At 35.7% G+C, this 26,555-nt stretch overlaps 3 protein-coding genes across 3 annotated transcripts; all 3 read left to right on the top strand.

Annotated features, from left to right (window-relative positions):
* Positions 1 to 633: 633 nt before the first annotated feature.
* LOC135610766 (dynamin-2A-like) lies at positions 634 to 14,492 on the top strand. The gene is made up of 22 exons (XM_065105675.1): positions 634 to 1,118; positions 1,273 to 1,323; positions 1,426 to 1,546; positions 1,672 to 1,764; positions 2,864 to 2,925; positions 3,016 to 3,133; positions 3,275 to 3,617; positions 4,485 to 4,632; positions 6,971 to 7,072; positions 7,166 to 7,285; positions 7,854 to 7,937; positions 8,043 to 8,170; positions 8,772 to 8,856; positions 9,040 to 9,172; positions 9,876 to 9,952; positions 10,046 to 10,102; positions 11,037 to 11,178; positions 11,275 to 11,435; positions 11,791 to 11,904; positions 11,986 to 12,053; positions 13,262 to 13,434; positions 13,831 to 14,492. The coding sequence occupies exons 1-22, from the start codon at positions 978 to 980 to the stop codon at positions 14,067 to 14,069; spliced, it is 2,760 nt and encodes a 919-aa protein (XP_064961747.1). The 5' UTR covers positions 634 to 977; the 3' UTR covers positions 14,070 to 14,492.
* A 2,591-nt stretch (positions 14,493 to 17,083) lies between these two features.
* On the top strand, positions 17,084 to 17,833 carry LOC135609188 (uncharacterized). The gene has a single exon (XM_065102283.1). The coding sequence runs from the start codon at positions 17,165 to 17,167 to the stop codon at positions 17,660 to 17,662; it is 498 nt and encodes a 165-aa protein (XP_064958355.1). The 5' UTR covers positions 17,084 to 17,164; the 3' UTR covers positions 17,663 to 17,833.
* A 3,146-nt stretch (positions 17,834 to 20,979) lies between these two features.
* Positions 20,980 to 26,490, top strand: LOC135610765 (probable receptor-like protein kinase At2g42960). Its single transcript, XM_065105674.1, has 8 exons — positions 20,980 to 21,471; positions 22,579 to 23,262; positions 23,370 to 23,474; positions 23,705 to 23,827; positions 24,206 to 24,376; positions 24,482 to 24,611; positions 25,697 to 25,906; positions 26,024 to 26,490. The coding sequence occupies exons 2-8, from the start codon at positions 22,598 to 22,600 to the stop codon at positions 26,156 to 26,158; spliced, it is 1,539 nt and encodes a 512-aa protein (XP_064961746.1). The 5' UTR covers positions 20,980 to 21,471; positions 22,579 to 22,597; the 3' UTR covers positions 26,159 to 26,490.
* Positions 26,491 to 26,555: the final 65 nt, after the last annotated feature.

Raw genomic sequence — 26,555 nt, 5'->3', positions numbered from 1 at the left:
TACTATAAAGAATGAGAGACTAAAAGGTGATTAAAATGCCGTCCGATATGGTTAGTTAGCTCTGGACATGAAACTATTGACCATAATTACCAATGTTACTAGACAAATTAATTTAGAAGGCACAAAGTATTTGAATTAGAAAGGTAGGGAGAAGAAGTTAATGCATTGTATCAATTTAACAAGCATAGAAAGAATAATATATTGACTAGTAGAATGCCTATCAACAAAAATTTATGGAAACTAAGGCTAACGAGAGAGATAGAATGTATGGTAAAATCTAATGAGATTGTTAGAGAGGATATGGCCATAGTCACACTGTTTTAGAAAATAATACTAATGAGATTAAATGAAAATAAAATAGAAAATATGTTATTTCATTTGACCCATTACCTGATCCCGAGCTGGACATGATTGTTGGGTTCTGCTCTCCTAAAATACGGCATCGAAGGACGCAGATCCACCGTCCACAGAGCCGGGAGCAGATCTTAAAGCTTCCAATCGTGTGATAGGCGTCGGTGGCTACGAAATGAAACCCCCGTGTCTGCGGTCGCAGGCCATTGTTTATTGACCGGTTACCGGCCGACCCCACTATTTTTTTGGGTGCGGACGTGGTCGCATCCTTTTTGAAACCCACTCTCTCTCTTTCTCTCTCTCTCTCTGGTTCTCTCATCTCCGATTCAACCATCGAGGAAGAAGCTGCCGTCCCTCCCTCCCTCCCTTCAGCTTCCTCACCCGATTACCCGATCCCCGATCTCCGATCCTCGCCTTCCCAAGTCCCCAGATCTTGATCGCCCCCGATTCTGCTGGCCGTATCCTCTCCTTCGATCCGAGGTTTGAATTGGAGTTCCAGATCCGGATCTCGCCCCCCCGATCGGGTTATCTTCTTGACTCAATCGCGGAATCTGTGATTCCCGGGGTTGAGGTTTGGTCTTTGATCCATCGCTGCCGAGACCCGGACCTCTCTTGCTTTGCCGTCGATGGAGGCAATGGAGGAACTGAGCCAGCTCGCGGAGTCCATGATGCAGGCCGCCGCGCTCCTCGCGGACGAGGACGTCGATGAGGGATCAAACAAGCGGAGGTCGTCCACCTTTCTCAACGTCGTCGCCCTTGGCAATGTTGTGAGTACACCTGCGACCCTAACCCATCCCCTGTTCGACCTTATACTTGCTTACTTTACCCCTTGAGAACATGGACGATCCTTTAGAAAGTCCAATTTCTTGATCATTGTTTCTCTTATCTGTGCTCATAACTTGCTGGGAAACGTGATTTCAGGGTGCCGGTAAATCAGCGGTGTTGAACAGTTTAATCGGACATCCCGTCCTGGTATGGTGAATTTCAAATTAGATTTCTGGTTGCTTTTCAATATTTTGTGTTTCACCGTTTGTACCTGCTGTAAACCTAACAGACTTTGATTACTTAATGCAGCCGACCGGAGAAAATGGTGCAACTCGTGCTCCTATAAGCGTTGATCTGCAAAGAGATGGCTCGTTGAGCAGTAAATCAATTGTATTACAAATAGACAACAAATCCCAGCAGGTTTCTGCAAGTAAGAACTTTTGAAACATTACAGTGGATTCATTGATTAATTTGGGTATTGCTACTTGAGGAGTAACTTTCATTTATCGGTTTGAAATGCTCCCTATTGATGTACCTTTCTCTGTTTGTTGTCAGGTGCTCTTAGGCACTCTCTTCAGGATAGGCTCAGCAAAGGCTCAGGAAGGAGCCGTGCAGATGAGATCAATTTGAAGCTTCGGACTAGCACAGGTTTGCAAATTTAATTTCCTTCTGTTGTTATTTTGATCCTAACCATGCAGAAAAAGGTCTAGAACTTTGTTAGGTCTCTTGGTGAATGGCTGCTTTTCCATCCTCTCTTGTTCATTGTACATATCATTTCTCGGGGCCTAAATACTTGGCACACCACTTTATGTTGCTACAATTTTTGTATATGGTCTTGAACCTCTGTGTTTTTTATAACAATTTGTATTGTCTAACTATTATGAACATCATCAAAGGCTAGGCTTTATATAATATGTTATTCCTTTGTACTTTCTCTGGGTAGTTAATTTGATGTTCTCTTTGTTTTCCTTTCACTCCTGTTTGGCAAATGCATATGTTTCAACTTCCCAATATGTTTGAAGCACCAATGGTGCTCTCATATACTGCATTCAACTCCTACCATTTATGGGTTTGTTCACATACAATATCATTTGCCTATGATAGATGTTTATGATATACAATCTTATAACTGCTGATTAAGCTTAAAATGTATTTCTACGAGATCTTGGTTTCATACTTCTCTTTCAGTATATATGAATATATACATATATATGGCAGGAATTTTAGACATATTAGTTGCACGTATAATATATCAACCTGGGGTGGAGCCAAGATTCTGCACAGGATGGTGATCATCATTTCATAGTCTGAATGTCATTTTAATAGAAATCATTTATATAGTTTTTGAATGATAAGCAATTGAATGTGATAAACAATATAGCCAAAATAACAATAGCATAAGATTCATCCTATCCAAATGCAACATCCAAAAATCAATAAAATTACTTTCAAATTTCTAAAAACAAAAATTCTATCTAGACTCAAAGAAACTAAACTCCTTGATCGAGATACATCAACCTTCCTCTATCTCTTTATACTGTTGGCCTTTTCCTAGAAGGTGCTGCACTTTTCTTGTATAAAGACAGTAAAGTCAAGTTGTTTTATCATGTCTTTGTTTCTGGGGTTTTCCTTTTACTGCTCTCTACAATGTTGAGTATCTCTAGTATACCAATGCCTGTCAGTTGTTTTTGAGTAAAAATAAGTTATATTCATAGCTGACATGTTTTTTTTTTCTTTATTTAATCAGCTCCTTCTTTGAAATTGATTGATCTACCAGGCCTAGACCAGCGGGCTATGGATGATTCTGTGGTAAATTGCTATATCCAGCTGTAATTAAAAAAATTAATGGCAATGCTCATTTATTTATAAATATTTTGGGAATGTATTATCTTGTTTCAGGTCAGTGATTATGGGGCACATAATGATGCAATATTGCTAATTATAATTCCAGCTGCTCAGGCACCAGATATCTCTTCTTCTCGAGCTCTTAGACTGGCTAAAGAGTTTGATGGAGAAGGTTTGTACTGTTTGTATAATAGCTTTAGATCCATTTGAACATGAAATTGTATGCAAAGATAGACGTTTGGGCTTCTATTGAGTTGTCTTCTTCCCTGTTGTAGATCTTTGACCTGCACCTCATCTGCTTCGTGTTCTTTAGGGACAAGAACGATTGGTGTTATTAGCAAGATTGATCAAGCTGCTGGGGACCAAAAACATCTTGCAGCGGTTCAAGCTCTGCTTTTGAATCAGGGGCCACGGAGTGCTGCTGATATTCCATGGGTTGCGCTGATTGGTCAATCCGTTTCTATTGCTTCAGCACAAGCTGGAGGAGTTGGATCTGAAAGTTCACTTGAAACTGCTTGGAGAGCTGAGACTGAAAGTCTTAAAACAATACTTACCGGAGCTCCACAAAATAAGCTTGGAAGAGTAGCATTAGTTGACACTCTTGCGAAACAAATACGTGCAAGAATAAAGCTTCGGCTGCCAAATATTCTTTCTGGGTAAATCTTTCTTTCATATGCCGTTACATGTATTTTGTAACAAATTATATGTTTAAAGTTTAAACTATTATTTTATATACATATTCATGTATCTTTTTGGTTGACAATTTTTTAAATGACATAGGGAAGTTGAGAAGTAATCTAAAAGTTTAAATATCATTTCTTTCCTTATGTGTTTTAATTATTAAACACAACAGTTGATTAGTTGTCACAACCTGGTTTGATGGAAAAACTGAACCATTAGTTTGGTAGGTCTGAAACCATGTGATCCAAAATGCTCTAGTCTCAGCTAATCTAATCCTAGAAACAATCACATTTATTCTTTCACTTCTAAGGTGTGAATAAACTAAGGTGACAATCTTCCCCATTTAATGGTTGATATCCTTGTTGAATCCATATCACTACATGGACAAACCTGGCTAGGTTCTCAGTGATTGGTAATTCTTTCAAGTTTCATGTGTGCTAGTTATGAATTGATACAAACTACAAACATTTAATCACTTGAATTTTTATTCAGAAATGCAATAAATTGTATTGTTCCTCATGTCTTATTTCGAGGCATTGACTTCTCATAAGTGATACAACTCCTAAATCTTTCTGTGGATTTACTGATAAACTTTGAAACCCTCTTCAGAAATGGCAAATTCCCATTGTCTTTCTATCAAGCTAAGCTATTTTATGTTTATCAGCTCGGTAGAAATACCGTCTTTTCTGTATGCAATTTGTGGACTTGTGAGATGTTGTGCTGGTTGGTTGATATGTTGACTTTTGAAGTTTATTATTCTTGTGAACGAGTGCATTTTCTAGATTTTCTTCAAATATTTATAGATGTTTATGACATCCATTTATCTGCCTTGATCCTTGCAGACTACAAGGTAAGTCCCAGATTGTGCAGGATGAATTGTCAAGGCTTGGTGCACAAATGGTGCAGAGTGCAGAAGGTACAAGGGCTATTGCCTTGCAGCTTTGTCGAGAATTTGAGGATAAGTTTCTGGAGCACATTGCTCTTGGTGAGGTTAGTAATTATGATTTACAATTGTTGATATATTTATTATGATATTTTGCATACAGCTGCAGTTCTCCTACTCTAAATCTATTCTCATATTACCTTCATCACACCGTATTTTATGGCTTTCCTCCTCTTAGCTGTAATGAAATTTGCTTGTTCATAAGTGGCAAGTGGTTTTTGGTCATTGGTGTCTCTCTAGATTCTTGTGCAATATTACTTATTCAATTGAATTTTTTTGTTTCTCGTCTAAATTGGTGCTTCATTTTTTTTTTTTCTAAATTGGTGCTTCGTTCTTCATGTAGACCAGTAATTTTTGAAGAATTGACTGAATGCTATCTCATGCTATTTGATCACAATACACTAAGGATTCCATGTTATCAATGTGCTTGTCATTGTCTCAGAAAACTGTAAACAAATGTGTTCTTGCCTCGTCTTATTGGATAAAAAATATGTATTGATCCATTCCTTTTAATAATATGATGATAGTGTACATAACGTACAGTATTTTGTCTCTTCACTCAATATGAGTACTTGTTCCCAAGAGGTTTTGCACATGGTTGTCAGACTTTAATTATGAATCTGATGATAAATTTGTTTTGTTTTGCTCATAATATCAATATCGTTGAGGTCTAAACATTTGCCAAGTCCTTGTAGTTGACATCTTAGGGTTGTGAGAAACTAGACATAATTAAATGATTGTCTGTTGGCTAAATTATTGTTGTGCTGGACAGTCTGGAACCAACATCAAGGGTTACACTTTGAAACTCAAATGACACTTAATAGGAGTTCTGGTGATGTATATGCAACTTACATGAAAAGTTAAAAACTTCCAAGTATCATGAGACCAAAACTAATGAGTTTTGATAGGCTTGTGGTCAATTCATAATTTTGTAATGTGACTACTTGTTTTTGTACTTTCACTAGAATGTATTGACAGACGCAGGACAGTGTGGCCAATATGGCTAATTTTCTCAAGATCCCTTTAGTAGTGGTGCCTGTTCTCAACCACGGTAAATGTAGTCAGGAGATGGGAGTTGCCCAAAATTTGAAGAAGCTCATTGGTTGCTTAAATATCTACTTTGTTGGTTTATGACTGTCTTGAGCAGATTTGACAATAAGGGATGGATTACAAGCTTGGCATTTGGCAAATGATGCTCACTCAAAACACAAGTCAAATGCCAAAAACCTTAATGAAAAGCCTGTTAATGTTGTAAAAAACATAGAGGACCTGGTTAGTAATGATAGGCCATCTTGTTTACGTGTATAGATCATTCCTTCACTTAGCAGCCATCATGATCTCCTTTGCTCAATTTCTTGATATCTTTGTTAGGCATCAACTATAGCCAAAGGTCATCTTTTGGCATTTTATGTAGGAATAATTGATGTTGCCTTACACCGTTGCATTAGTATCATCAATTTTCCAACTCATTTGGCCAACCTGATGATACAATGTTTGGATCTTAACTTGGTTCACAACATGTCAGCCAAAACTAATATATTTGTAGAGTTGCTTTTGGTGCCATTAAACAGTCATGAATCTTGTCGATTGTCTTGCTAATGATTGATACAAAATGCATAAATCCAAGATATTGATTGTTGGCTGTTAATTTTTTGTTTCCTGATGTCAGACTATTGGGTCTATGATCCGTTTTCCATGAGATGGTTGTAACCTAGTTGTCAATAACATGAATAAAACATGATTTGTTGATATTACCATACTTTTTGTTAGTAGCTAGGCATTCAAATGCCCATCTCGGCACACATGAAGAACCCACCTCAATTCTTGTCAGCGTACAATGAAGGCTAGCATAGTACAATTAGTCAAACCCAAGCTGACATAATAACTCAATTGCTTTTATGCCTTGATTACATAGTCAAAAAAGCTAGCCCAGTTACTAGAGGTCTTTCCATATGCATAATACTGTATTTTACTTATTTTCACATACTGGACCATTGTGTTGCACATGAACCAAACCATACAAATAGAGCACCTGAAGAGAGTTATCCACTAACAGTATCTGTATTAATTTGTAACAGCATGATGCGTAGCTGAGTTTATTATCCAAATGGGACAAGAAAAAACAAGAGGAGTGCAAGCATATTTCTGTTGTTTAATTGCTTTAGACCTACTAGCTACTAGCTTTTTTGTCATCTTTATTAGGTTATTTCTTTCTTGTATTTACTGATGGAGTTCTCTCGAGCTATAGTTTTTACTAAACTTGTCACTTTCTATTTGTAAAGTTTTTCTGGCAAAACAGAGATGCAATAATTATTAATTACTATTTCAAATCGTCATGTAATATCTTCCATTTAATACATGGCAAAACTTGTGTTTCAATTACAGGGTGCAGGTTGGAAAGTTGTTGCAACTTTTGAGGGAAATTTCCCTAGCAGAATAAAGCAGCTTCCATTAGATAGACATTTTGATATCAATAATGTCAAAAGGGTACAGCTACCTTTCTGTGCAATCTTATATAAGATTATGTTACTCAACTGGATGTTGCCTAATTACTCTGCATGATGTCATTGTGTGTTCTAGATTGTGTTGGAAGCTGATGGTTATCAGCCATATTTGATATCTCCAGAGAAAGGTTTGAGATCTTTAATAAAAGGAGTACTAGAACTTGCAAAAGAACCATCACGCCTTTGTGTCGATGAGGTAAATGAGCAATATATTTTGTTGTCATTGTAGTTGGTCTGGATGTGGATTTTAAATGGCAAATCTCTTCATGCCATGATCAGTATTTTCTGCTTTATGGTGTAGAATTTTGTGCAAGTTTATTTGGATTTTTGTTGCACAAGTTCATGCACATTTTTATATATTGATGTACTTATTTTCCCTCATATATTTTCTCTCTTTCTGGATTTTTCTCTGATGAAAATCTGCAGCAACAACCTACATATATTAGTAGGGATTTACCTGCCTTTAGGTTAGAACACTCATATTCTTTTGTGTTCGTTTTGAAGTTTATTTGTGAATTTGCCTAAGCTGAAGTTTCTTCCTCTAAGTATGCTCAATGTGATAACTCATGACAGACTTATGAGGAACTCCCTTTAACATTTTCAACATGGTGATAACTGATACTGCATGATTTATTACATAACAGTTCTTTCATTGACATAGTAGATTGATGGCTGACATGCACTAGAAATAGATTATGTAGCATGTTATTATGACAGCTTTAGCAATTACTATGTTACTCATGTTTGAAATGGTTGTCAAACAGGTACATCGTGTTCTGTTAGATATAATTTCTGCTGCTGCAAATGCTACCCCAGGCCTAGGCCAATATCCTCCATTTAAGAGAGAGGTAAAAACATTGTTACTGTTGTCCTGTTTAATAATAGAAAATTGTTACTTCATGGACACTATTACCATGAGCTTTCTATTGTCTTATTTTCTTTATTTTGAAAAGGTGGTTGCAATTGCGTCTACTGCATTAGAAAGCTTTAAAAACGAGGCCAAAAAGATGGTTGTTGCATTAGTTGACATGGAGCGTGCTTTTGTTCCTCCGCAACATTTCATCCGTCTAGTCCAGCGGAGGTTCGTCTTTTTTTGATAAATTTTTGTTGCTAATAATTGGTAAAAAAATAGAAACATTGAGTCAAACATTTTCGCTTGGCCTAAACAATTTTGCATGTCAATATTTTTCCTTAGGTTTTGCCCCTTATATTATAATTTACTTATTCTTTCCTTTAGCAGTTAGAAGACCAATCAAATAGTAAAAATGCTCATTAATTCTTATAAAACTCAAATGCTTAATTCGACATATGTTCTTTATGGGATTTTTTTTTTCTTTATCAAGAAGTTGATTTAGAGAGGTGATCGGTATTCTTCTATATCATTGTAGGTTCTGGAGCTTATTGTAAAGTTCTTTTATTATCTAGGTGAATCTTCTGGTCTACCAAATTTGCAAATATCTGTCTTGTCTTCTCTTTTAAACTAGATTATCATTGATTACTAAGTATATGATGTTCACTATAGATAGTTCAAATTAGTAGAATATTTATTTCAGAAAGCTCAGTTATTCTTCTTGGTAGATCTGTTGTTCTTGACATTTCTACAATTGAGGATGTTTCTCGAAATATGCATACAATTATTTATTGTACTTGTGCTGTCTTCTAATATAAATATGTTTTATCAGAATGGATAGGCAGCGTAGGGAGGAGGAGCTGAAGAATCGATCATCAAAGAAAGCAAATGAAGCAGAGCAAGCCATTTTGAATAGAGTTAATCTCTAAACTCTTTATGACCTAATATATTGTCTTTTCTTTCTTGCAAAAGCATAAGAATCTAGTTTCCTGAACAAATGTTCTTCTAAAGGAAGCTTTGTTGTTTTCTTGCGTCTCAAATGTTTGTGATTTTTGAATTGTTTGAGCTGTAATTTTGGCTACTTCTATTGCACATACTAGGCGTCAAGCCCTCAGCCAGGAGCTCAAGGTGGTAGCTTGAAATCAATGAAGGAGAAATCAAATCAACCAGAGAAAGAAACAAAAGAGGGCTCAGCCTTGCAGATTGCTGGACCTTCTGGAGAAATTATAGCAGGTTAATGCACAATCTTGTGAAGGTTTTGCTTTATCTGGTCAGATAATTTTACAATTAACTAATAGACTCCATAATTTCACTTGCAGTCCATTTACAGATTACATAATTTCATATGAGTAGTATAGCTGCTTGCCCAATGTATAAAAAATTGCTGAAAGAATCTGAAAGCTAAATTATATAATTATTAAGATCTTTGTTTTATAGGTAATGAAGTTTTTGCCACAAATAATGGAGGAATGCTTTATCTTTTCTTTTGCAATTAGTTTTTTTCTATTGTTTTGTTGTTTAACTCAATAAATAATTGATCATGTCTTTTGATAACTGTAGACAATCCATATATTCTACTATTGACTATTATTCATCACCATGGGCTAATCAAATATTGTAGAAGTGTCACTTTGATTTATGTTACTTTAATGTTGTTAATTATGGTTTAATGTATAATTTCTTTTTGAAACTTAAACCTTTCTGGACTAATATGTTCCTCATTATGGGTTAGCTATGGGCCATTGTTCCCAATGCTTTCATGGTAATTTTGTCCCCGATTGATTTCTTGTTGAAATACATTGTTTTTATATACATTTGATCATAATTTTCTTTATAATAACTCGTTAGTTTTCAATCATTTGTAACTTAAATTAGGTTGTTTTCACACTGAATTTTATGTGGAGTCATTTAGCTGTTGGTATATATCTGTCAAAAGGGTTCTTACTGAAAAAAAGTGCAAAGACAAATAGCTGGAGCAGGCGATGGTTTGTGCTCAATGAGAAAAGCGGAAAGGTTAGTCTACCACCTTATATATTTTGTTATTTTCTTAATGTAACTTCATGTTTTCTTTAAAAATCATATTTTGATTAGATTGTTGTGTTTTAGCTTGGATACACTAAAAAGCAGGAGGAGAGGCACTTTCGTGGTGTCATCACGTTGGAGGTACTACTTTTATCTTTGTAATTCTTTGTCACAGTTTCAATAACAAAAGCAAGCTCGTTAATTTAACAATTTATATGAATGACAGCTATATGTACATGTGAAAGGGCTAAAAGTTAGTCCCTATGGTCATTCACTTTATCTTTTAATAGCATGGTACTACTGATAAAAATAATCTTGAGTGATGTGATTGATTTCACTCAAATTTGCGTTATTAGCTCAAGATGTGCAGTTGGTCAAGTTTTTATATCCACTGGTAACCTTAGTGTAATTGTGACACTACATGTTGAGAAAATTTTTTGCATGATGTAGGTGATCACTGTTAACAAAAACTCGAGGCAGTCTAGTACTATAATATAAGAGTTTGGTGTTTGCAGAAGCAAGTCCATTAGATATAGCAAACTTTCTTTCTATTAGCTTTTAGAAAAATCTACCTGGCTACAACTTGGTATGCAACCAAGTAATCAAACTTATTCAAAAATTGGGAATTGAAATGAATCCTATGCTTATAGAGAGAGAGAGAGAGAGAGAGTAGCGGAAGACAAAATTTGATGAACTCTTCCAAGATAACCACAGGTGAATGCTCCACAAATGATGTGAATTGCAGATTCCTAAGTCAACCATCCTCACTAATTACTCATTCTATGTGGAAAAGCATAGTTGAGAAATATCATTAAAGAATCATAAAAAAATTGACTAATTGAGTTGTCTTTTGCTTTAATCATTTGTGTTTTGAATGGAAGATTTTCAGTTTGTCCATGAGATGCAATGCTCCACATGCTTGTTGCTAATAATTATGCATTAAACTTGATGCTATATATGTGTAGGGAGTCGTGTTGCTTTAGTCTTAAAAGTTTAAGCTTTCTAGTCTCAGCAGCTGCTTTTCTACATTGTCAATATCCTTGTACTTTTGCTAATAAGTAGATATGCTCTGCAGGAATGTAACATTGAAGATCTTTCAGAGGAAGATGAACCTCCTAAAAGTTCCAAGGACTCCAAAAAGGCAAATGGTCCAGAAAAAGGTCCAAGTCTTGTCTTCAAGATAACCAGCAAGGTTGCATACAAGACTGTTTTAAAAGGTAACTATGTTATGCTTTGTGAACATAACACTAATTGAGTGAATACCCTAAATATTTGTTATTTCTATTAATTCATGATTTTTTTTGAGTTTTCAGCTCACAGTGCTGTAGTATTAAAGGCTGAGAACATGGCTGACAAAGTCGAATGGGTGAATAAGATACGAAAGATCACTGGTTCTAGGGGAGCTCCTCTGAAGGGGGCAACTGATTCTGAAGCTAGTCCTGCAATTAGACAAAGTCATTCTGATGGCTCACTAGTAAGTAATGCTATGATGGAATACCTTTTTTTTTAGTTAGGGAGGAAAAAAAAGTCCTTTAGTATTTCTATAGAGAATTTAAACACCATATAAACCATATAACATCTTTTAGCTGGAAATGTATGAGCTTGCAGAATTACTGCAAGTAAATTTTATTTCTGCTTTCTATGTCAATGGTCAAAGCTATGCTATTTTAACATCTGTGCAGTCGTTGATTGGTATGTTCATGACATCTCTCCATTCTTGATTAATCATAAAGTTATGCTTAACCGTAACTTTGCACTTCAAATTTATTTTGCAACATGTCAGCAGTTATCTTGAGTTTTGGAACTCAAACTAACATGCAGAATTTTAGGACACAATGACTAGAAAGCCAGCTGATCCAGAAGAAGAACTTCGATGGATGTCTCAAGAAGTCCGGGGTTATGTGGAGGCAGTCTTGAACAGCCTTGCTGCAAATGTTCCAAAGGTAACAACCATATTGTTTTTAGGTCTTTGTACACCAACTCTTCAGATTATAAGCTCTTTTATCTCTTTTCTGATTGAGCAGGCCGTTGTGCTTTGTCAAGTTGAGAAAGCGAAGGAAGACATGTTAAATCAGCTATATAGCTCTGTAAGGTTGGTTGCTTGCCATTCTGTTAGCTTTTGCTTGGAGGATCAAAAACTAGACCACAAAAATATGGTAATATTGGGGTATATTGTAACTATATGTTGAACCCTGGGCTGAGTTTTGGTTGGGTCATAAAACAATAAATTTTGTTGCTCCTAAAAGATCAACTAATGTTTTAAACTATTCCTGGAAATTTGTCCTGGTTGGATAGGACTTGATTAGTTATCTGACATACATATCAGCAGCAAAAGCAGTAGAACATATCCATACTGTTTGGCAAGTTAGGCAAGTTTAGTTTGACAGTCATAAATTTTGGTTGTCAAACCAACCATATCATGTATGTCAAATAACTCTCTCATTGACATGTATGTCAGGTTGGCAAGTTTCGTTGTGTAGCCATGTCTGCTTTCAGCTGAAGATAGGAAGCAATTGATGGATGATTGAGAGTTCATGTTTAAAATTAATATAAGATTTTTTTATATTTAACTATTTTGATTTGTGTAATCAAGTTTCTTTTGCATATATTACATTTTGACTCGATGTTGTCAATTACTAGTATAATTTAATTTTTGTCGTTCAAGAATATGAAGATTATTTAAGTTTGGTTTAATTCAGATCGCTTTCTGTATTCACAAACAAAGACTAATAACTATTGATTCTTCCCACTCTCATCCTGTTGGGAATTAATTGTACGAGAGGAACCAACCATTCCATTTATTATTTCACATAATTCAATTCCTTTTTCATTTCGGATCTCAAACCATGTACCAAATGGCTTATGAGTAGAACTCTTTGCAGGCATAGGTTAAATTTCTAGGTTTCTTCATACTTCCATACTGTGACAGGTAAGGTAGGCTCCCAAATGTAACCAGGTTACATGTTATGCTTAATTTTCCCTTGGCTCGGAGTTAGTTGCTAACTTGGAATCGGGTTCCCAGCTGATAAAAGATTTCCCCATATTCTCACTTACAATATCCTGATGGAAATAGGCTTTGGGATGCTGATGATGTTAATAGTCTTTTTATTTGTCATAGAGCTTGTCATGAAACAATATATTAAAGACTGTAATATGAAAGGTGATTTTCCTATTATGTTACTTTATTGCTGTAAAGATTGATAGTTGTGATTAAGATTGTGCTTATACCTGTCGAACCAGGCAATCTCCAAATTTAACAGTCACATATTATTATAATGGGATTTGTTTTCTTTTGTTTAGTGCTCAAAGCACAGCAAAGATTGAAGAACTACTCCAGGAGGACACAAATGTGAAGCGTAGACGAGAACGATTCCAAAGGCAGTCGTCTCTTCTTTCGAAACTTACACGCCAGCTAAGCATCCATGACAACCGAGCAGCAGCTGCTAGTTGGTCAGATGGTAACTCTGGAACAGGTAAACTTTTTTTTGGCCTCTGTTGCTTGTTTAGCCCCAAGTTAATGCGTGAGATAGTACATAACCATAGTCCCAAGCCTTGCTTTAAAGAAAGGATTGGTGGCTGGATCCTATTTGATATTTATTTGCTTGTTATATAGTTTACCCATTAGATATCATGAAGATGATTGCAATTAGTGTCAAAAGGAACACTTCAGTTTGTAATTTCAGTTTTCAGTCGCAGTACATGAATGAATCACAACAGACTAAATGTTTTAGTGTCATGTTTCATTAACCAGAGAATACTGCCTATCCTGACACATTTTTCTTTGAGAAATTTCCTCAACTATTTTCTCTTTGCATGCTAGACTGATTGAAATCGGAATGTAAATGTACTTGCCGCTATATTCTTTGCAGAAAGCAGCCCAAGGACAAATGTTTCTCCAGGTGATGATTGGAGATCGGCATTTGATGCTGCATCAAATGGAACTGTTGATGGCTCATACACCGAATCATCAAGGTCCAGCAGTCGTCGCCATGGTTACCCAACCCAAAATGGCGATGCAAGTTCGGGCGCAAACTCTGGTAGTCGTCGGACGCCTAACAGGTTGCCACCTGCTCCACCACAAGGCAGTTCATCGATGTATAGATACTAGGTGGCCATCATTTGATTGACATTAGATATCCATATATATTATTCTAGATGGATGGATGCGATTGTATTGGTGCTTTTTGGCCATTTGTTTTTTAGCTGATTCAACCCACAGAGCAGAAGTAGCATATATTGCACCCATTTGCTATGATTGCGTTCCACATGCAGAAGCTTTTATATATCTGGGGAATACAAGCATCTGCTAGATCCAGCCGTGTGAGCCTGTTTTATCATAAAATGGGCTTCGCTCTCATTTCTCATCTTTTTATTAGTTGTAATTATTCGTTTACAATGTTGAGGTTTTGATTCTATCTGAGATATGTTACAGTGCAGTGTGTTCAGAAACGTCTTTTGTGTAAATTCACCTGATGTTTGAATATTTTGCTCATGGTGCAATATAGATTTCTTCTTCCACAGTAATACTTAATTCGATTGTTTTTCCACAAAAAATGTACAATTACTGTTATTATAATGCTGCAATTAAACTTATTCTTTGGTGAAGGAAGAATCGGCGAACACATGGGTCAAACACAGCTAATAGCTTTCAGTATTAGAACAAGCTGCTCGATTTTCATGTTTCTCTAAGTAGTGCATATATGCTTCATTCACTCATTAATTATATCTATGGGGTTAAAAAGATTTAATTATATACAGATGTCGATACAAATCCGTAATAGGAAAATGTTTCATTCCTCTTAATTTTCTACTCCTAATCTTAGAATCTTGGAAGGTGTTCCGCGAATAAATACCTTGCAAAGTTTGGTAACAGTAACCTTACACCCTATAAAAATATTTAGGTAAATATATACTCCTCCCATTAAGAAAACTAAGATAGACTTTTCCTAACCGTGATAAATTTTAAAGGTACGTAAAAATATAAAATACCTTAATGCTCTTCCCATCACAAGTATTAGTGTAAACTGGAATTTAAAATGGCAGTCAAGCACAGCCAAGGATAGGAATATATTTGTGCGAAAGTTAAATCTAGTGAGATCAATAACAAAATCGCCCTATATATATATATATATATATAATCACTATGTTCGATTTTTTATATTATACAATAAATATTAATTATTTAATAGTTGACCACGGGAGACGCGCCAGTACGACCCGCATGTACAAATATCAAAACACCCTCCTCAATTCATTGCACTCCATCCACCTATTTCTGTGCCGGCCATCACTCTACAGCTGTTTCCACGCCCCCTGACGTTGACCTCCACCCATTCTCAGGTGTTTGTAACATAATTGGAAGCTTAAATATTCATGAATTTTTTAAAAAATAAAAAAATGAGAAAAAAAAGACATTGTGCAAGAACCGAATAATTCAAAGAATAAAAAAATTTTAAATAAAAAAAATATGTCTATGGATCCGGATACCTTTAAAAATTTAGGATATTTTGATAAGTCTTATAAGATGCACAATTTTGAATAAAAAATTTTATCGTACAAAATTTCAACAGGGAGAAGATCCACAAATCCTTCGGCGTCTACCTCCTTGTTCTTATCTAATTTCTCCTTTGATTTTTTTTTATTTTTATCTTTAAAATCTCTTTTGCACAATAGCTCTTAATCTCTTTTTTTTTTTTTTTTTTTCATATGACTCCGTTGTGTATATATTATTTTGTTAGGATAGATTTATAGACCATATATTTATGCCGTCGATATAAATGTTTTTCATATTACTTGGGCATCATGTTATGGTCTGCATTAGCCAAATCATATTCTCTTACTAACGTCACGAACCTCCAAGTGTTTTAAGATATGTTTATTAAGTATTTATCCCAAAGAAAACTATAATTTGTTTGGCATATATGAAATAAATATATCTCAAAAATACCTCAACTGTTAGGTACCATAATGTCCGATACCTCAACATTTTGGTGTCTCATAAGAATATAACACAAAAAGATTTATTTTTTAATAATATATAAATAATAAAAAGTTATGATTATGATATTTAGAAGCTACAATAATAAATCTGATTTTGATTTCAAAATAAGGTACTTACTTTATCAAATGATATTATTAATATCATTATATTACTTTTTTAATTTAATATAAGAATAAATAATTTCTATAATCTTAAAGATTCTACTTCATTTAACATATTAAAGCATAGGATGTGCTCACAAAACCACAGTTATTAAATATCAAATATATGTTAGGATCAAATTATATTATATAAAAAAAGGATGTGATAATCTTATATATATATGTGTATATATATATATATTACATGGATGAGTTATAATTTATTAAAATAAATAAAAAAAAAGATAAAAATAACACATTATTCTAGATAAAAATTTTATTTCTATAAAGAATGCTCAAAATATTAGTAGTAAAATAATAAGGTTTCAATACCTTGTTCAGAATAGTAAAGATCAATGCAACCCTACAACCCTAGCGACACAATAAATCAAAAGTTTAGATTTCCTAACAAATACTTTTATAAAATTAAAGACATATCTTAAATAATCATCGAAGCTCTATCACAAACAATGTTAGCTGCCACTTTAGTTTTAGAATCCGAAAGTATAAAATATTTGAACCTAGAACCCTTCTTGTGATACCGATAGAATAAAAGCTCAACACTCATAAGCATCAAACCTTGATTCTAAACATAATGATGCACAAAGTCGATAATACTTAGGGGCTATAGAGTATATTGTGATAAGAACAATAGAATATGTAACAATCGAAGATGAAATACCGTATAGCATAGATCGTATCGATTGATAAATATAAAATAAGTTAAATAATATTTTTATTAGATTTCATCATGTGAACTCAAGCGATTGTTTAAGATTGATATTATTTAAAAAAATAGAAATACTGTTTGAGCATATTTCAAAATAGAAACATTAAAAAAAACCAAAATTATAATTTTTTTTACAATTCGCCCTAGCTTTTTCCGGAAATGCCCCCCTCTTTCCGTATTTGTTCTCTTGGGCTTTCCGGAAATCCCCCCACCACTTTCTCAATTTGCTGTCCAGCTCGAGACAGAAACATGTAATAAATGCTGTTCTATATATATAGCAGCATGTCTGCTCGCATTCTCGTTTTGGTTCTCATTGATCCGTCCCAAGGGGGATGGACTCGGCCAACCACTCGCCGGCTCCGGACGACGCGGCGATGCCCACCGCGGCCGAGGAACAGTTCTCCAAGTGCGGCTGCTGCTGCTTCTGGGTGCCCTGCGCCGCATCGCGGGCCCGCAAGTCCTGGGAGAGGATACGTCCCCCGGCGGCGGAGCGGAGCGACGGGGGATGCCCTACCACGAGGCGCCGGTGGTGGAGCAGAGGCTGGAAGGCTCTCCTCAAGGCAAGGGAGTGGTCCGAGCCCGTGGCCGGCCCCCGGTGGAAGACCTTCGTCTGCCGGTTCCGCTGCCGGCCCCGGCACGGCCGCAGGTTCGGCTACGACCCCATGAGCTACGCCCTCAACTTCGACGAAGGCCAGGACAGCGACTCGGACGGTGACACCGTCATTCGAGGGTTCTCCGCCAGGTACGCCGTGCCGCCGGTCTCGGCCAAGTCGTCCATGGATCTTGGGGACCGCATCGACCCTCCGTTCTTGGTTGAGGACGACGATTAGAAAGCGGAGATGAGTTAATTTCTTGTCGATCGGTGGATGATTTGCGTTCGTGTGGTTTATTTTTGGGGCGATATCTATTAATTATATGAGGGCAGAAAAAAAAGAGAAAATAGGTATAATTCTTTTTTTCTAATGAATAAAATAAAATACGGGAAGAAGGTATTGTAGTTAAGCACCATTATCTTCATAAATTGCTACCTTAACCATAGCTTAATCTTCTAATTATATTCAAATCTAATTAATATTGTGGAAATTAGGTCTCTCACCCTTGTATGTTTCTTGAAAATTCTACAAGCAAATCACCTTTTCTGCATCCAAATATATGGAGAAAAATTATTTTTTGGACAATAAACTTCACTTGTTTTTTCAATTAAGGAAACATGGATTTTGATATCTTTTTCATAATGAGGACATTAAATTAGACAGGGTAAAGACAGGACTAACAAAGTTACAAATTCTTACTAGAAACAAATAAGACAACAATGCAATTCATATTCATATGAGGTTTGAACCTTCCATCTATATTTAAAAAAAAAATGATATTGTCACAAACACAATATTGACTAGATAGAAATTTGGACATATATTTAATTTACTTGAACATATTTGAAATATACTTATAGTAAAGTTAATCCAAATTATATACATTTCAAATATACCTGAACACATCACACCTCCATCTAGGGTTTGATAAATCAGCATGAAGGATTAATGGACAGAGAGCATATATGGCACCACAGGAGAGTTGATGAACCCTTCCTTAACCTTTTAAAGGACCCAAATATGATGTAATGTGATCTCCATACCAACTATATAAGTTTTTGAATATTTGTATTTACTGCAACTTTCATTGCAAAGTCAAATATGATCTTCTTCTTCCTTTTCAAGGTTTGAAAGGGTTAGGCAAAATAAATTAACTTGGAATAATACTTTCCTAGGATTCACCAGACAAAACAAGATCTTTGAAACAGTGCTGGGAGAAAAGGATGACCATTTTGCTCCTCAAACTTGCCCTTAAACACATCATGCTTGAACAGGACAATTCTGAGTTCCACCACAACCTCAGTTGACACCAAAATGGAAGTCTATACTTGCAGAGTGTTCAGCAGTATGAGAACTTTAGGCTTATATGAGTCAAAGATATTTGACTTCTCACTTCAGCAGGATAAATAACTCAAATCTCACAAGAATAATAAGGTCAGAAGAGCCTTTGGATTTGATTTAAGCCTTGCTGTTAGTCAAATCTTAATGAAAAATATGTTCTTAATCATCAGCATTGCATATAAAACCACTCCTATTAGAATTTTAATAATGTCTAATCCTTTTGTTGATCAGCTTGTCTACCCCACCACAGCTGATAATAATAATCCATCAAGAATCAACATTGATAATGAAATCTCTCTCTCTCTCTCTCTCTCTCTCTCTCTCTCTCTCTCTCTCTCTCTTCTCTTTCAAGTGCAAGCATTAAGGAGGCTTTGGAGTCTTTTGAGCTGGAGATAAATTAGCATCAACTAGATCAAAAAACAAGAGGAATGAACTGCAAAGTACAAGAAAGGCAGTTCATGGTCACCATTGGTACTTCCATGACCAGAAAACCATATGGACTAAGCCAGGAATGCATTGCCTTGAAGACTCAGCATCCATTTCATGAAGCAAACCAACAACATAAAAGTAAGACTGAGTGCTATGTGGAACACATTCCTGTGTAAAAGCACTCAAAGGGTAGCTGACATTTTAAGGCACATTGCTTTCATATGCTGGTACTACTGCTTAATCTCTCACCATCCTTTTGGTTCCATCCTCCTATTCTTTTTGTTAGTTCCACCCTACAAAGTTGCCAATATATACATATGATCTAAAATGATATATATATATATATATATATATATTTTAAATCATAATATTTCAGAGTGCTAAATCAACATTCTAAATCAAATACTAAAAGATTGTAAATAAAATAATGATGCTACTTTGGTTACTTTGATTAACTTAATTTTGGGCTATCACATACAAGATAGTCAAAAAGAAATTATAACCATGAGAAATATTATCCTAATATTTTTATATCTTTTTAATATAATTTCATATTATTGGATTGTAGACTAGGATAGAGATATCACACTCTCCTAAATGGCCAACTTAGTTTCTTCCAAATGATCTAATATGTGGTATGATTCCTTTTTTGGCTTAGTAAACTGATATGGATGTAGTTTGATAGGAATGTTGAGGTGGAGCCAAATAGTATTCTTTGGGAGACACATTTCTCTTCATTGATTAGGACAAACACCATACAGTGCTAAAATTTCAATGAGACAGGAATGAATAATAATTGATGCATATAAAATGTGTAATTTTTTTTTACTTTCAGATAAACTTTTATGATAAACAAAGTATTCCTTACCACAGTAATATGCCTATTATTTGCTATATATCTTTTTATCATATCTTCATTGCTTTATACTAAAGAAAAGTATGTTTTTAGGGTTTATGTTTGTTTATCATTGTTTATCATTGTTTATAGCCATTATATCTTACTACACTAATATGACCATTATTTACTATATTTTTTTTAATCATATCTCCATCGTCTTATACTAAAAGAAAAGTATGCTTTTATATCATTTGATATCTGTATTTCAAGTAACCAAAAATCAAAAACAAAAAGTCAATGAACATAAAACAAAAAAGGACAATTATTTTTTTCTAATGTTCCATTAAAAGGGAAAAAAAGAACTCATTTTACCTTATAACTTCTCTCCAATTCTCCTCCCATTTGTCTTCAATCTAATCATCTACTGTTCTTTAATCTTTTAATTCCATTTCTTTTTTATCTTCTCATGTTTTTACAGCAAACTTCTTATGTAATAATATTATGAAAAATATCACAGATAATCAAATCATTGTCTGATTTGATTATTTTTCCTCTAAGTTTTTGAACATTTATATATTTTCTCTTCCTTCTCATTTACATTCCAAAATATACAAAATATAACAAAGTAGTCAGAGAACAGTCATATTCACAAATGTCATTATTAAAATTCAACAAATTATAAAAAATAGGAAAAAAAATTAAAAAAATAAAATAGATATATGATAGATTAATGTAATTGAATTATCATATTTATAATGTAAATCATGTTATATAAATATTTATTTTTATGTTATTCGTTTTTTTTTTTGAAAATGTGGCAGATATTTTAACTGTGTGTCAGATTAGGTGTAAATTAAAAAAAGCCGACAATTCCACGTCACCACTTTTTGGCCAACCCTTTTACTGCACTCGGAAGCATCTCTTCGTCCACCTCCCCCGTCTCGCCTCCAACGCCTCGTCCTCCTCCTCTTCCTCCTCCTTCTCCTTCTCTAATTCTATTTGCCACCTACCGTTGATAACTCCATCTCGCCTTCTCCCTCTTCCTCCCTCCACCTTCACCTCCACCTCTCTCTCTCTCCCTCTCTCATGTCCCATTCCCCTCCCCTTCTACAAATCCAAGGCGCCACCTTTCTTCCCATCCTGCTTCTCCTAAAGCGAGATTCAAGGTTGGGATTTCAGGGGAGGAGCTGCTGCCCCGTCCCAAAGCTCCATTTCGGCTTAGATCTGAGGCATCGCTTCTCTCGAACGGCTCCGCAAATCGCTTCTTGAGCCTCCCCTATTCCCCGGATCTGGTTCCATGAGGCAAATGGTGCTGTAGCTTTCGGCGTCTCCGCTGCCCTCCGTCGGCTCGGTTCTTGGCCCGGGACTGCTGAATTTTGTGGAACGAGGGACGAAAGGGCGGGAAAATTCGATCTTGCTGGAGATCCGGAGGTACAAGGTATGTATGGGGAGTTGGAGAACTCAGATTTGTTGTGCCCTGGCTCGATTGGATGAAATAATATCTCATGCTGTCGAAATTGCAGTTCTTACTTAAAGCTTCCTTTTGTGGAGTAGGATCGTGTTCTTTTCATCCTCTAGGTGTGGTCTTGCCATGGAAGTCTTCTTTAGGAATGCTCGTTTCGTAGTTTTATTTGCTTGTTGTCGCTGCTTTGGCAACACTAACTAGTGAATGAATTGAGATTGCTGGTAACAAGTCTCCATAAGGTTCTAAATTCATGGGAGAATGCTAATTTGTTCACTGAATTCTTGCTTTATTTTCTACAAACTAGCTTACTATACAGAGAGAAGGTGTCTGCTTATTCTATAGCTTTGTCAGTATTGGAAAAAGAATTTTTTTGGGGAGGGGGATATTTTAAGAGTGTATCTATTGTTTCAGCTGCAAGCTGTGCATGTTCCTTTTTCTTTTGCATGTGTGCTTGTTAAATTTTATTCCTTCTATGTGTGCTGTCTCCACTGTTGTGCTTTCCTTGTAAGAGGGTCTGTGATGATTATGGAAGTTTAATGAGCATTTGACAAGCTAAGACTTTTGTGTTTCCATCAAAAGTTCTTAGTTATGTTCTTAGCATCCCTATTTACGGTTATGTAGTAATAGGCAACTGATATTTTGTTTTTCTTTGAAATCCTAAAATTTTTCATATCCAATATATAGTTTAAGCATGTGCATTTGTGCTTTGTTTCACACACTTATGTTTCCATCAGTTTTGCAAGTTGAACTCGCAACAAGTGTCATGACTAGAAATGATTTTGTCGGATACTATAGATACCATTCTGGAAATCTCTTAGTGATGATGTTGAGGGATGTGTCTACGATTTACTTTCATCATGTTCCTTTTTTTTGGTTTTGTATCCAATTGAAATATAATGTCTATATGTTTATAGGAAATATTTTTCAGTGGGCCTCATCTTTCTGTAGCTGCCTTGACTGAAATTTTGCTTAAGGACAAATCCGCATGTTCTTTCTGCCAAAAATATGATAATTGTTTTTAGATACACTTATTAAGTGTGGTTAGAGAGCTATAATTTACATCAGTTCTTTATCTTGCAGGAGCTTTGCTATCAGAAATATGTCATCTCTGAGGGAACATTTATATGATAAAACATTTCTTTTTGGCCTTAAGTTATGGGTTGTAATCGGAATAATCGTTGCGGTCTCCATACTGGGTGTTCTTTCCATTCTAGTTATATGTCTTAATGCTAGGAGTCATAGGAGGTCAAGGAGGGCTTCCAACAATCTTCCAGTCAGTCAAATACCAGCAGTATCAAAGGAGATTAAAGAAGTGAGGGTTGAACATGTCTCAGCTAGTGACTTTGTTGCACGTGATGGGATTCTTCTTACACTACAAGATAAATCTGATGGAAATGAATCAGATAAGATTATGGTCCATTTGGGCCTGGGCAAATCAAGGCATGCTGATGAGAACAGTCATTCAGACTCATTTCATTACGTAGAGAAAGATGGTAGTTCCCATTCTGGTGACGAGGGAAGTTCAGGGACAGTTGCCATGCGTAGACAATCCTCTTATCCTATTACTGCTCCATCACCTTTGACTGGCCTCCCAGAGTTTTCTTACGTTGGTTGGGGTCACTGGTTTACCTTGAGGGACTTGGAAATTGCAACCAATCGATTTTCAAAAGATAATGTACTTGGGGAGGGTGGTTATGGTGTTGTTTATCGAGGGCAACTCATCAATGGTGCTCCTGTGGCTGTTAAGAAGCTTCTTAACAATCTGTATGTTTACTTTGCATAATACTCTCTAAACCTCTAATTTACTCTGTCATTTTTTTAATATTATGTCAAAGAATAAAAATTACTCATCGTTGGGTGTTTGATTACAGAGGACAAGCAGAGAAGGAATTCAGAGTGGAAGTTGAGGCCATTGGTCATGTTCGCCACAAGAATCTAGTACGCCTTCTTGGATACTGTGTGGAGGGCACTCAGAGGTGAGTCACATTCTTGTTCAAACACTCTTTTCGGTGTTTATATTAGTTCAGTCATCAGTGTGCTGCCTAAGACTAGTAAATTAAGTATGTGATTCACTTTTGTTGTGCCATGTTCAAGTTATCACTTCTTAGCTCTTTATTTTTGCTATCATGTTAGACGTTACTGTTCTGTAACTGCATTACCAATGACCATCCTAATGTCTCTTTGGTTGTATTTCTCAACTACTCAGGATGCTAGTTTATGAGTATGTGAACAATGGAAATCTAGAACAATGGCTTCATGGAGCTATGCGTCAGCGGGGTTCTCTCACTTGGGAGGCTCGCATAAAGATACTTTTGGGCACTGCTAAGGCGTGAGTCTTTTTCTTTCTTTTTTAGTTTTGATAAGATACTACTTTTCTTTGTTCTATTTCTTTCTGTTTCTGCTTCTGCTACTCAACTCTTTAATTGTACTTAAAATTTCTCCTGCCACATGTTTTTTAGAATTAGATTACAAGCATTGGTTATAAGCATATGTTTGATGTCCTAGAGAATGTTGCAGTCTCAAATCTATTTCCTTATCACATTCTATGAGAATTGAGGAATTTCTTTGTCTTTCAAATTTAAACACCACAACTTACGACTTTATGGTTGTCTTGACTATTTATTTTTGGCATAAATGCCGGAATGTTATCTTCAAAGAAAAGTTCTTTCACTTATAATCTAATCAGAATGTAACATATTTGTGGCAGTCTTGCTTATTTACATGAGGCCATTGAACCAAAAGTCGTGCACCGAGATATCAAATCCAGTAATATATTGATTGATGACGAGTTTGATGCTAAGGTATCTGATTTTGGTTTGGCCAAGCTGCTGGGAGCTGGTAAAAGTCATATCACTACTCGAGTTATGGGAACCTTTGGGTAAGTACCCATAATGTATATATTTTTGCTGTTCCAAAGGAACTACTAATGGAATCGGATTATCCATTTTCATGGATTAGCACTATGAACTTCTCCCACTTGCAGTTATGTGGCACCAGAATATGCAAATACTGGACTGCTAAATGAAAAGAGTGATGTATACAGTTTTGGTGTTGTTCTTCTAGAAGCAATTACAGGGAGGGATCCTGTTGATTATGGGCGCCCTGCAAATGAGGTATTCGTGGGTGACTGCTTTTTCCACATCATGCTTATTCTTCACTAACAAGTTAAAATGGGGCGAGTTCTGCAGACTGCTGGTTGTCTACCACTGACCAACCTTAGTTATCTGCATCTATTAATGTTTCATTTTTTGTTCTTTTCCTTAGTCTCTATCAATCTGATCGTCCTACCTATTTGCTTCAAATTTTAAAAGATTTTCGAATGAAAATGAACTCGACTGGATAGAGCAGTAATATTTACTTGATCCATATTAGTGATGGAATTTGTTTTGTGTTCTTCTGGAGTTTCACTCATCGTTTGTGCTCACTACCAGAAGTCTTCCACAAAGAACATATCAAACTGTGATGTAAAAGTTAACCTTTTCGATCTTTTCTTTCCCACTTCTATGTAATGTTTTTTGTACTTGACATGTCCTAATTTTTGTTTGGGAAATGTGATTCTGTTTTCATACTTGCTGCCTTTTGTTCTGTTTGACTCGTTATATGTCTATTTTTGCCTACTTTACTACATATATGAATGATTGACTGAACTATCTTTAGACCCTATCCTCAATATGAGTTCGCAAATTGATTTTTAACTATCTCTGACGTGGTCATTTCATCCATTGCACTCATATTGCCATTTATGGGCTCATTCTACTTAAACATTTACTTTGCTGCAACTATGATTACCGAATATTCATGTAACAGAGCTTTAATAAGCACCTTTAGTGGTGAGATAAAAGGTAGATGGAGACCTAGAGAATTATTGAAGAAAAAGGAAAAGAGATATGATTGCTGTTTGTTTGACTAGTTATATTGCCCTAAATTTTGCTCAATAATGAAGAAAGATACATCTAGTTTGATATTATGGCTGGTTGCTATTGTTCAATGTTCTTTCTGTGGAAGCTGAAGTATTCCCATAATTTCCTCTTTCTATTGCACATTCAAGTTTTAAGACTTTCACAAGGTATAGGGCATAGTAAAAAGATTATGCTTTAAGCTGTTTCCATTGACAATATGTATGTATTTCTTATATGTCGTTATTTTTGCCGGTGCTACTTCCACTTCGTGGTTACGTTTAGACACAATGTTATTGCAGGTAAATCTAGTTGATTGGCTCAAAATGATGGTTGCAAGTAGGCGGTCAGAGGAAGTAGTGGATCCAAATATAGAAACAAGACCCTCTACAAGAGCACTTAAACGTGCCCTTTTGACTGCTTTGAGGTGCGTTGATCCTGATTCAGAGAAGAGACCTAAGATGGGTCAGGTTGTCCGAATGCTGGACTCTGATGAGCCGATACCACGTGAGGTATAATTATTTTGTCTTATATTTGATTGTAGTTTAAATTGCTTTTTGAAGTAAACTGATTCTGACATTTGCGCCATACCATGGAATCATTCTAATCAAATCTATTTGAGTCTGCAGGACCGGAGACGCCGTCGAAATCGTGCAGGAGGCATGGAGATAGATTCCCAGAGGGAGGGTTCCGACACAGACAAAAGTGACAACCCAGATTCCATATATAGCAGCAGAAAGAACAGACCATCTCCAACCAAATGAGGTTCCAGAATCTGGGAGAAGAATCTCTCTGCCTGATTGCTCACATTCTTTTCACCAGCTGCTTCCCCAGACTGCAACAACTCATCATTTCTACATCTCTGTAGATGACTGCTTGAACTCGGATCAAGGCCAGCTGGAATATCCATGTATTTTCACCATATTTCTCGAAGCTAGGATTGTTTTGTTGTATGTATGATGCTTGAAAGTACTTCAAGCAAAATTGTGTGTGTACATAGTTTTGTTTTCTCGAGAGTTGTGATCTTCTTCTGTAATAGGGAAATGCTTGTTAGATCCGATTGCTTTGAGAGAATTAATACTACTGTTTCACTTCAGATTGCTGAGGTTCACTTTCCACTGACTCATCAAGTTTTCTGAGAAGTTTGTGATACTTCTTGAA

The sequence above is a fragment of the Musa acuminata genome, chromosome BXJ2-4, assembly GCF_036884655.1.
Source record: "Musa acuminata AAA Group cultivar baxijiao chromosome BXJ2-4, Cavendish_Baxijiao_AAA, whole genome shotgun sequence".
Taxonomy (NCBI): Eukaryota; Viridiplantae; Streptophyta; class Magnoliopsida; order Zingiberales; family Musaceae; genus Musa; species Musa acuminata.
This window is presented reverse-complemented; position numbering and strand designations above follow the sequence as displayed.